This window comes from Agrilus planipennis, unplaced genomic scaffold (assembly GCF_000699045.2).
Source record: "Agrilus planipennis isolate EAB-ADULT unplaced genomic scaffold, Apla_2.0 scaffold54, whole genome shotgun sequence".
In the NCBI taxonomy this organism is placed as follows: Eukaryota; Metazoa; Arthropoda; class Insecta; order Coleoptera; family Buprestidae; genus Agrilus; species Agrilus planipennis.
In genome coordinates, this window is record NW_020439000.1 from 1,258,176 (window position 1) to 1,271,129 (window position 12,954).

The 12,954-nt window shown below is 34.5% G+C and overlaps 1 protein-coding gene and 1 long non-coding RNA gene across 2 annotated transcripts in view; one reads left to right on the plus strand and one right to left on the minus strand.

Moving 5' to 3' along the window:
* The window catches only part of LOC108739774, a 151,341-nt gene extending 142,093 nt beyond the window's left edge, over window positions 1-9,248 (minus strand). Inside the window, exons 1-2 of the long non-coding RNA XR_003231392.1 lie at window positions 9,166-9,248; window positions 5,434-5,537 (exon numbers count right to left, since the gene is read on the minus strand). This is a non-coding gene — a long non-coding RNA (uncharacterized LOC108739774). The remainder of the gene's footprint in view (window positions 1-5,433; window positions 5,538-9,165) is intronic.
* A 2,848-nt stretch (window positions 9,249-12,096) lies between these two features.
* LOC108739759 (neuroligin-1) overlaps window positions 12,097-12,954 on the plus strand; it is a 44,990-nt gene continuing 44,132 nt past the window's right edge. Inside the window, exon 1 of the mRNA XM_025975841.1 lies at window positions 12,097-12,130. Coding sequence (XP_025831626.1) covers window positions 12,097-12,130 — 34 coding nt within the window. The remainder of the gene's footprint in view (window positions 12,131-12,954) is intronic.

Consider the following 12,954-nt stretch of genomic DNA (forward strand, 5'->3'; position numbering starts at 1 on the left):
GTACTCTATTTCGACTGTGCGTACGTTATACTTTACAAGACACATAAAGTACGCAAAAATACTTTATTTAAGGCCTTAAGTAAACATCGTAATTTTGTAAGCGATTATTCGAAATTCAGAGTATTTTTACATCAATAATATTGCACTGAAAAATGTCAAGCCATATTTACGGAACAACCTGATTTCCCAAATCTATTCAAAGTAGTGTCACTTTTGCTGTCCGTTCCGGCCACTTGAGCGTTTACAGAAAGGGTATTCTCTGTTATGAACGCAAAGTGGCAGGACAACAGGAATAAAGCTTCATTAAAACTAATTAAAAATGAACTTTTAGTTTACTTAGATCTTTGTTTTGCCATGTTTAGAGGCTATTAATGTATTTAAGAGCGACGGCAATTTGTTACTGGCTGCAAGGTGTAAAGAAGAATATGTTTTTAAAAACAAAAAATAAAATAGTTTATTTTTATGCCGAGTACGTTTTTTTTTAACCTTTTAGTCGAGAAATACTTTAAGTAAAGCCTGAAAAGGTGGCAACCCCAGTCAAGATCGTTAAAGGAATTAGTAGAAATTAATATCAACCAACGGGCAGCGTAATAGCCATTATCCAATTTACCATTATACACGGAGAAAAAAATTTTATGACAATGCAAAAATTACAGTTTTCGAATGTTAATGACTGAATTTGCCGTAGAAATACTAAAATTTATCAGGTAACTTGTAATAATCTCAATTTTGACATGTTTCTCTGCCGGGTACCGGATTCAAATTCGGTATTCTAATTTGGATTGCTCTCAAAGGGGTGCTGACGCATCGTCTGTTCTAGTTCTGCGTGTATCTGACGCATCATAAGAAACATACCTTTAATTAGGTCACATTAACCGGACGGTCTACCTTCAACAGAAATAGAGCTGTTTGTAAACATTTAACTCAACGGTAGTTATAAAAAACGTTTGTTAAATCAAATTTTCGACTCACAGAATCATTCTCGCCTCGAATTTTCCACTCAGAAAGATTAAGCTTAACTGAAATGGATAACGTGAATGGGATTTTCCTCGTTCTCGAACATTCCGAATTTACTGCTACGGAAAATAAGAAATAAGTAGAAGAGATAGAATTCACAAGAAATTTTTTTACGATAATTTTTTTATCGTTCTAATATATACACATATANACAACGTTTCACCGTTTTATTATTTATTTTTAATCCATTAATTTATGCAAAGTTAATTAACATTATCAACTCTCAACTACTCTTCGTAGGATTCTGCCCACTTATTTATACTTCGAATATTATTGATTATTCTCGGAAAGTTGTGCCAGTCTATATTACCGCCACCAAAGGTGCCGCCGGTATTGATCGCCTGCGGCATTTGTTCTTGAGGATGAAGAAAAATCACCCGGAAGAAGTAATGGAAAAACTAGGAAAATTACTAATTTCCAATTTCACTTGAAATCTTTATCAATACACTACGATTGTCTACTCTCTGCGAACAAATATTTACACTAACTTTAAACGGAATGCCCTGTTTAAAATAGACGGATCAACTCTTAATAGTACCTACTTGCTGATGATAAATTTTTGAAGCGTAATAATTTGTATTGCTTTAATTAAAAAGTTTCTTAAAAATCTATAGCATTTATTAAAAATTCATGGCCGCCAGACAGAGTCAGACCGTTTCAATCTTGTTGGCTGTATCTATATCGATTTTGTTTTCGGAACTTTCTTCTGCAAACTTATCAAAAAATGCGCAAGTTGGGCGGAAAGTGTGGGTCGTCATCTGGACTACATTTCATCAGTGTATCGCCTGTTGGCCGTTGCAAAGGCAGCAAGAATGGAAACGTACATTCATTCTTGCTGCCGCCAACTTTTAATTCGCCCTCTGGTTAACGGAAGATTTGTGTCGCCTGCACAAACTTCTTGCTTGCCTCGCTAAAATTTCCGCTCCATATACCGCCACCTCCACACTATTCCGTTGGCAGAGCGGAGCAGAACGGCGTGCCTCGACGGCCCCGTGTTAAAACGAAACATTTCTCTCATCTTCGGGAAACCTGCAGTAAAACAGATGTTGCACATTCCAAACACTCCTTCCATTTACAGCACAACGTTTCATGATTACTGTATTGAACCCCCATGTATACCGTCGCTTTCTACTTCCGTTTAAAATGATGTAAGTACTTAGAGCGACAGTAATTAAAAAATGCTCGAAATTAATCGCAAAAATGCTATTTTAAAGATAGGTACATATACTAATGGAATTTCTTTAAATTTTCATCGTATACATCAGTAATAGTTATTTGTAGATTCTATAGTGACGGTAAGTTCCAGTCTGGAAGGTAAACCGAAAAACTTATTTAAAAACTAAAATCCTGAAGAAATGGTAGAAAACGTTTATTGATTTTATGTTCTTACCCGAGATAAAAATGTTCAGTCTCTCACAGTCTCTGAAAGCGAGACTCAAGTCTCCGTCTCTCATCGAGTCTCTCTGATGTCGCTGAGAGAGACTGTCGAGAATCTGTCAAAAAAACTGTTTAGCGTCTCCGAACGAGAGACTCGAGTCGCTCATAGAGAGATCCTCATTTCGTATCCAGTCTCTGAACGAGAGACTCGAGTCGCTCATAGAGAGATCCTCATTTCGTATCCAGTCTCTGAACGAGACTCGAATCTCTGAACTAAAGACTCGAATCTCTCAATAAGTGGTGTCTCGATAGACATGGTTAAAATTTTCTTGTCTCGATAGGCATGGTTAAAATTTCAACATGTTTCAGAGATCCCAGTCTTTCTACGAGAGACTCGAGTCTCTCAATTTATCAGTTTTATTCATTCAGTCTTGCATCTCTGAATCAACAATTTTATCGTTCGAATCTCTCATACAGAGACTGTGAGAGATCCATAAAAGCACCTAGGTAGTAACTGAGACTGTGAGAGACGGTCTCAGAGACGCTGAAAGACTCCGAAAAACTCTGAGAGACTGGAGAGAAACTGAAAATTTTTGTCTAGGGTAAACAATAGAATAGAAAGTTATAGTGAGACTATACTGTAGTCCTTTCAGTCCAATAAAAACCTTCGACCTGAGCCAATCAATTTCCCGACTTTAAACACTTTACTGAACTGAGAACGAATTTTATTCCTCAGATACTTTTACCACTATTCTACACACTATCTTTTTAGTGGATACGGAGAGGTATTTTCTTTCTTCGTCGTTCGCCCACAATCAATTGTAAATAAGTCTGAGAAATTCAGAGCAATTCTCACTATTTGCATTTAGATTACATCGAAAGTAATTTAGCGTAAAATCCTTATCGGAGATGGAAGCAGCTTTCAAAGTAACTTTACAACCAACATTTCATACATATATACGTATGTAGGTGCATATGACGGACTATGTTCTAATTAATAACTATCAAGCAAGCGAAGGACTGCTCTCGCGTCACAGGATTCTATCTTTTATCTACTACCGGGTAACTGGTCGATAAATGCATGTAGGTAATTTAATGAATACGGACAAGTGAGACATGCAAACATCCCATTGCATTCTCTATCACAACAAGTAACAGGCAGGACAGAATTCTACGTATAACACTATCCTAGGGCAACGAATGACGGGGCCGGGATAGCTAGATGCCCCTAATGCTAATTAGTACATTCAGTATCATGCTATTGTAGGAGATTTCAAGTGACGAGGAAAACGGGCTGAAGAAGAGTTACTTCTACCAAACTTTATGCCAACAAGAAAGTGGTGGTTTTGTAATAAAATAGGAAGTGAGTAAATATGCCAAGCGCACTCTCCTAACGATTATATTATACGATGAGCATAGACAGATCATTGATCCATTTGGCCCTTAACATTACATTGCTGGTGCTAAAAATTGCATTTAGTGTTTCACTTTGCTCACGGCATGCAGCGGCAAAATTGACAACTTATTTTCCGTCATAAGGCTAACGATGTTTTAGGTCATTTACTATGTCAAACATTATTAAAATTTTAATAATTAGTTATATCTGAACGCGTACATTATTGGTGTAACATGTAAGAGCGTGTAATTATAACCTCGCTCGCGCAATTATTAAATAAATTAGTGCGCTTAAAAGATTTTGTTCTTTTAACTCTTTTATTTCAAGGAATAAGACGTAACAGAATATTCTATTAACCCTGCCGAAAATGTAATTCAGCCAGATTAGTGAAATGATACATAACAACCATGCGGCTACCTTGCAGGATGTAATCGTCAAGATCGTTTTACGGTGAAATGAAAATTAACGGTCCGAAAAACCGCATCAATAAAGACGGCCCTTGTTTAATGTGTAATCGGGATCACACCATACGGAATCCCGACGTTAATGAATCAATCAGATAACGTTGTAGCCGCGCATAATCGTATACATGACAAAATAGGGAAAAATAAAGTGTCCCGTCACCCGAGGAAATTCCCATAGAACGTACAGCAGGTCTCGAATAATGGTTACACTGCTTCCCGTCGTGCGATAAGTGAATTATAGCCTATAAAACGTAACAGTCGGAAATTTACAACTTCTCTACGTGGTCGCCGTTGCTATTACCCTCGGATTCGACGTGGTGCGGCTACGTCCACCGGCAAAGTCCAATTCCAGCCAACGACTAAATCTAAATTTCAATCAATTCAGAATTGCTAGTTAAGAGAAGGTGGTAATTAAGAAATCAGCTACACATCTACAATACAAAGTCATGGTACAGAACCGTCTGCAGTTGAATCCAATCGAAGTCACACTTCCTAATAAAATTAGTTAACTATCGTAAAAAACTATCAATGCATCAAAGTAACAAACTATCAAAATAACTTGTTTTTCAATACTTTAATAGAAGGTGTCAGCAATTTCAGTTACAAATCTGTGGTTGATATAAGGCGATGTACACTTCGTGTAAAAATTGTAAATTTTTTTTTGAAGTGAAACTTCTTTACGCACGCTAGGGTAAGTTCGTTTCATGCGAGTTGCTGTGTAACGAAATCATGTAACGGATGTCCCCCCTCTACTCGGCCACGTAGTCGAGTTCGTAGTGGGGATCGCTTGAGCCGTGAGCGCGCTTCAATGCAACGTTCGTTACAGGCAACTCCGGCATGTATAGTGTAAAATTTAAATTCATAGTGTAAAAATAATACCATTAAACCAATTCCTTAACCCCTATCTCGGTATGTTTGTGTGTTTGAAGAAGTTTCACTTCAGTAGCGTGTTGTATAATTACACGTTGTATTTGTTTTTTGTTAGAATTCACCATTATTTTGTTTCAATGATAAGCATTGGGATTTCATTTCTAAAATTGTAGTGTTTTTCTTACTATATCAATCAAAATTCTCTGTAATGAAAAGTAATGTTCGATTTCTTGACCCAAATTACTGAGAATTTGCTCTGTACTACCCAAAAATGTCTAGCCGTTTACTTGATAATTTGAAACCACGTACCTTTTTGGTATTTCCGCTGTTGATCACTTCTAAACCATGGCTGCAGTAGTATTATGCCCTCGTGGATGAAAGGACCGCACTAGAAACTCCGCACCAAGATAAATCTGGAACGAAATGCTCCTCTTAGTTATTAAGTAGAATTATCATACAAACCACAGAGATTACCCCATGGGAACGGAAAATGTTACTTTATGTTAATGGAAACTTAATTGTTTTATGCCGCAACAATAATTCATTCATTTATGCAATGTGTAGCTTAAATTCAGTACAACTTTAGGTTCACTACATATGGATAAAATTAATATATTGAAGTAAATCTTGAAAAATTGGTTAAGGCTTTCGAGACCAATTGGTGAACTAATGCTATCCTTCAGGTCTAAAGACCGTCGTCAATTGGAGTTGATTCCTAACGTTTCGCTAGCGCTAGTGGCGAACTTCTTCAGAGTCCTTCCATCACCGATGCTGAATATGGACCATCCAACTGTCTTTAGACTCGAATGAGAACAGCATAAACATTTAAATTTTAAAAATATTGTCCGTAAATGTTTCAATGCAAACAAACATAGTCATAACTAAGAAAGGGTTCGAGAACATACTAAAACATTGAAGAGTCTATCTACAATTATCAAGATATAGACACAAATTGCCCTTCAGAAAAATTTGTCTATTAAATAAGTCGGTCAGACTCATCTTCAGAACGAATGAACCGATTTTGATGGCACTTTAAAATGGCGTTATCAGGAGTGATAGGCTGCTTTATTTTTTTTTACAAGGACGAAGTGCTGTGTGGTAGTAAACGCCATCTGCAGAGATTTGCCATTAATATATGGTAGAACGTACAAACATATCTATGTAGAGTAATAGGTACGAGTGCCTTATCATGCAGATAACCACAGGGTTGAGTTTGACAAGTTGATATCCTTAATTAAACAGAACCTTGTTGAACATTAATTTACCCACAATTGGTTGCAAATCTCTGTATCAGGTGGCGATTAGCACTCTCTGTAGTTATTTATTATTAAAAATATGTTTTAAGGAAAAATGTTTAGTGGGAACTTAGTCTTCAGTGAATAATATCAACTGAAGATGCAAAAATGATGAAATGTCTGGAAGAGCAAATTCCCATGGACCACAGCATACTCATCCAGTAAAAATGCTTAGAATTAATTTTATGGCGTTGCTTGCTAACCAAAACTTTTAAACAAAATTCATTTCTTCAATTAATCTCTTTTATCCTACCAATGTTCATCTACTACTTACGGTCCTAAATTCATTTGTTGTTCAAAAACATTTATAACTACCTATTCATTAATTTATAAGTACCTTTGTATCTACTTATTATTTAAATTGTTATAATCCATTTAACGTTATGGGATTTTCATCATTACTAACCCTATTATAAACATCAATAGACGTAACTTATTAATACACTCGAAATGTGAAATCTGTTTATCGTAAGGCTTCCTAAATATGACAACGAAACCCGACATAAATTATAATCAAATATTTGCAGGAATTCAAAGGACGTATCAAAAAAATCCTTTCAAATTAATAATAAAATTAATCTTTCGGATATAGGGTAACGAAGATTGCACAATACATTTCCTTTTATGTAGGTAGATTTATTTGTTTTATTTATACCAAACAGTAAGAAAATGTATTTTCTAATTTTGGCATTTTTCTTACTCTTGGTTATGGACTATGTCAACATGAATAAATTAGTGAAACTATGGACAAAAAATTCATTTATTTATTAATATTCATAATCTTGTTTCACAATCAATCCACTGAAGACAGTTTAAATGTTATTAAAAGCTTTCTTTCGTACTTGAGGGACTGATATCGAATAGAATACCTCCTTTATGTATCTATTCATACGTTGATACACATAACATTCGTGAAAGTTTTGAGTCCTGTTTAAGCCCCGTGCCAAAACTTAAAATCAAATATAGTTCGGAAGACATATCGAAACAGTTTATAATGCAAGATTAGACCGAATGGCGTTTAAGTTCGCGAAGAGCGAGATCGCTGCCAATAATAAGCTCTGGAAATTCTTCTCTATCTACTCTATTAATCTTTATTCCGTTCTGCTTTCCCAGGAAATAAGGGAGGCCAACCGCACGCATAAAAATATTCACTTGCAGCCCCGCCGGATTGGATTTACAACCGCTCGTCGGAACTAACTTCAACTTTTTAACGTCGAGTCTTTTGGATGTCCATGACACGGAACTGAGGGCGGAGAATCGTTAATGTTCATTCGGGCGAAAATGGCAGCATCAACCACCCCCGGTAGAGAGACCTAAAAACCATCTCCCATATACAACGTATCTCTTTGCTGCTCTTTTAAACGATTACACGCAAGCGCCTGTTTATATACATATATGTGGATGTTTGCGAATTGTAGTAAATGTACGTTTGTCAATATAACGATTACTTCAAATAAAATATTTTACTGTAAAAATTAAATTGCATTGATTATGGAAATCATAGAAATAAAACCAAAAGCTGATCAGCAAGGTTAAATTTCATTGTTTTTTTTTAAGCTATATTTATTAAAAAATAATTGAGAACAGAATATTCATTATCTAACCTAATAGTGAAAAAACTAAAAAGTAGCATTTAATCATGGGCAATAGTGATATAGGGTGACAGTGGAATGTAAAAATCTTATCATATAAAGACTTCACCATTGATAAATCCTGACCTATACTTAAGGATGTTTGGGAGGTATGTCAAAATGCCACGAGACAAATACAAATTTGGAAGAACGTTCCTCATTCAATTCTAAAACTCCTGTAAAAATTACAAATCGATTCAATAAACCATTGAAGTTATTGTAATTTTAAAAAATTGTGATTTTACACGTCATTTGATGGAGATTCGTTAACCGAACAGATTAAATTTATTTTTATTAACAGAAAAAAGCTACCAGAAATTTCAAACTTTTATAATAAGTAACTTGAACACTGGAGAATCACTTTAGCGTAAGGTTATTCAAAATCACTAAATGGTTATCGAGGAAAAAATGAAAAATTAGCTGAAAATCTCGTTTTTACATGATAATATAATGATAATATTTATAATTGTCTGAAATAAATGCAATTTTAAAGTTTTAATTATTATTTAAACATATTAAAAAGTTTTACGCTCATTATTAATAAAGATTGAAACTAAATATTTTTTTTGTGTCGAAGTTGAAATCTAGGCATTTTCACTGCCAAAAGTCAGTTATAAATTTTCCATTATTCGTTATTTCTTGTTTTATTCAAAGTTTTTGGTTAAATTCCAAATTTTCTCTGAAACCGTATACTTTTTTTAGTATGGATAGCATTTATTTACCTCATGATATGCTGCAAAACCTAATTAATCACGAATTTCTAATTTAATGTACTCTTGTCTCCGATTGTACCTCCCAAACATCCTTAATCTGATCTGGATTATTAAAGCGGTTGATGTGCAAAACCTTTGTTTGTCTTCCTTTTATTCATCTTTAACATTAAACAAATGACATCCAAAAGTCGTGAACAGAAATATCAATCTCAATCAACAAGCAAAAGCTTATACATATCAAAATTATATCTTGTAACATCAGCATGGTGTTACTGGCGACTGTACGCCTATGCATTTTCCGTACGGAATTCTAAAATACCTTTTCCTTCTGTACAAAATGAGAACTGCAGTTTATACTGAACATATTTTAAAATATTGCAATGCTTACACAGAACTACTTACCTAACATAATCAGCATTGTTCACTATGTTATTCGTAGCCGTCACGATTTATAACTAATACCGAATTAATAATCTTTTACTTCGACATGTCATCATTTGATGAGAAAATGAAGCTTTGCTTTTATGTGAAAGCTTCTGTCAGTATCCTTCGGAAAATGTGAATAATAATAATAAATACAAATAAATGTAAAAGTCAACATCTAAGCGCCATCTGCAAACAATTTAGATAATTATTTCTTAACATAAGAAAATTATTTTATATAAACTATAAAGGTTTATGATATGCAAAGGGCATTTAATTAATTGTTTATCTGGTCTACAAATATTTATATAATATATAATTAATCAATCATTTTCCTCGTTAACTATTTGCATTTTAAAACAAACGAATAAGTACAGCCTACTAATTTAGATATCTATTAAATGATGAAGTACGAATTAATGTTGAAATTAACACCTTGTCGCCCTCTATTATTATAAACACAAAATTTAGATCAGCCTAAAAGAACATTTTTCTTACTTTGAATGGATTTCTGTGAAAATTAATCAATAATAAATTTCAATATTTATATGTGCGCATAATCAAACATGTGCGTATGTGAAAATTTGCAACTGCTTTCATTCTAGAATGGATAAATTCATAAAAAAAAATAACATTAGCATTTTAGTACCTAAATCTTGCAATGATCATCTAATATTATTATTATATCGAATCTCCCCGCTCTCTAAATAAACTACAAATAGATAGACTGTTTACGTAACGAACTTTTGATCAAGCGAAGAAACAGATTATAGCAATCTTGAACGTTTTCTTGATAAAAGCTCCTTGGATATTAGAACAGAGATACATGTATAGATAAACAACTATCCTGCACGTGTATATTTTATACAGTAAACTTTTATCCAAAACTATCGATAGAATTATAGGAAAAGAGGACGAATATGGTCAGATTGTTGACTACATAGATAATTTACCTTTAATTGAAAACTGTGCGCCTAATTGTCATCAGCATAATTTATTAATAACAATTAATTAGTATGCAAAGGAAAGATATATTCTTCTTTTCACGGGTAATTGATATCACGCTTTCACAGTAATGCGAAACAAAGAAAATCAAAACGAAATGAAAGTCAAATAATTGGATAAAACTAACCAATAGGTAGAAGCATAAGTAGGTAAAGAGTACCATTGTCGCACATACACGATGGTCATCTACAAAAGATTTTCAAATTCCTCATCAATATCCTGATTATAATCATCTTGTAGGTACTAACTTTATGATGACGTCAATTTGGATACAATTCTATGTTTTCCTTATTATGAGATAAATAAAATTGATTAGGTTATTACAATACTATGAAACAATAAAATTCTATCACCGAGCTTTCAAAATTATATAAGAATCTAGGAAAATTCTAATCGATTAAAATACAATTTACGCTAATCCTCATAAGTTTGTAGGTGTAACTGTTACTGTTTATAATAAATGCTGAGTTTAATATGTTCCTTGCTCCATTTATAAAAACCACTCACCATTAGAGCAGTATTACGCTCTAGTGGAGAACAAGTTGAATTTGATTTTTCTTTTCCGTTATTCCATCCTGATAATGACGCCGTGTACTTTCTTTGCCCTTTCCACTCGTTTTCATACACAATAACGTTCACCGGCAGTGCAAATAAAAGACCATGAACGAATAACAACCATTATATTCACGACGGCTCCTCAAAGTCTCTCTTACAAACAATACCCACCGTTCTCAGACATACGCCCAAGTAGAAAATTTTGAATTTTCTTTACGAACTCTATGGAAGGTCGTCAATAATGTAATTTTTGTAAAAAAATCTTTAATGGGTAAAATAGATACCTCACTATCTTTTTAGATTAACTATGACTACCTAATGAAAAAGTAACTTAGAGTTTTGTTAGTGGCGTAGCATGGGGGAGAAAAAGGGGCCATGGGCCCCGGGCCGCACAAATGTAGGAGCAGCAAAATTTTTTTTATTGGTATTAGATAGAATCAGGTCCAGCTCGCAGTAATGCTACATATCCCAATTTCTTGGTATTTGTACCAATTTTTAATCAATTGTACCAAACATCTTAATACAAAAATGGCACTTTTTCATGCCCAATATCGCAAAAGGTAAAAGTCGAATGGTCAAACCCTAATAACGGTTCATTTTGTGTACACCTTCCCACTGCAATTAAATAAAAGATCTTATACCATACTGAAAAAAAAGTACATTTAGACTTCGCCCCGGGTTGCAGAAATTCACGATACGCCATTATGATAATCATAAGTGAACAACTTTTAAAATGAGAAGGGTGTAGTAAAAATTGATGCACAATTTAATCTGTCTACAACAAAAGTTTAACATTTCGAAGATTCAACCATAACTATTTGTGAACTGTAATCTAATCTAGGTCTACCTCTGCTCCCTTAACTTCTATTTATGCTTGCAATATGTCTCTGATAATCCTCTCATGCCTTAGAAGGTGTCCCACCACCCTATCTCACCATAGTATCCTCTGTTTTCCTACTTTTTGTAGTATCTCCTCATTTCTAACATTCTTTATCCACGATATCACCACACATTTCAAACGCTTCTAACTCGACTCTGCGCTATCATTTCTTTTATATCTCTATTATTCCTTCCATTCTAAATTATCTGACTACCTAGACACCGAAAATCAGCGACTATTATAAGATAAATATTTTTTGTGAAACTATGGTGATTTGGTGAATCTTGGGGGGCCAAAAATTAATTAATACGGGCCGCGGGTTAACCACCCCTGTACTAGTCGGTAGTGCCTTGCGGCCTACCTGGTGGGGCAAGTTCCCAAACGTATTCCCCACAACAATGCACATCTTATTAAGAATTCTATTTACGTAAACAGCTGTTATTAGGGCATTTCGAGAGAATTCATATACTATGGTAGTTATATTTAGCAAGGTGAAAGGTTCAGGTGAGAGGGTAGACTAGGGGAAGGAAGATGACATCCATCCTGGTTAATGGGACAATTTACGGGTATAATGTTTCACTGTTCACGACCACAATCACATTACGTGCTGCGTGGCGAATCATTTTAATTAAACACAAGCAAAGGAATGTCTAAACAGCTGAAATTCAGCCCCTGTCCCTGGCCGGTAAATAACATTGTTACAAACAACAACCATCGACTGCGCGCCGCAGCCGCAGCTTTACTGGATTTGGTGATATCTTTATTAGTTTCCAGATTATGCGGCAACGGCAGATGATTTAATCTCTGGAATTGTAACGCGTCTGAATAACGGGAGCGAACTCTGCTCGTAAACAAAGGGAAACGAAATCGTTGTCATTCGTTTTGAAATTTTCAGCCAACAGTTCGCCGTCATACGTATATAAACGGCATGTAGAATAATGGAACGAATTGCGACACGATTGCCATACACGCGTAGGCACCGGCAGCTATTTTCAATCGAGTATAAATCGATATAGCAAAAACCATTAATTACTTGCTACCTCCTACATTTTACAACCACTTTATAAATCTATTGTAATATAATGTATGTAATATCTTTTCAAACAATTAAGTAAATCTAAGATTTACAATAACTTTAACTTGCCAATAATTAAGGCCGAGGACCTAAAACAACACTAGAAACTTAACAAGATATAATAGTGGACGTCATCTGTACAACTGCTGATTCCCATAAGTACCAAAGCAATTAGAGAAGGGTAGGTGTTATTAAACAATCAATGAAGAATAACCCGAGTATTGACAAGTATCCCAAATCTGTATTTACGCTC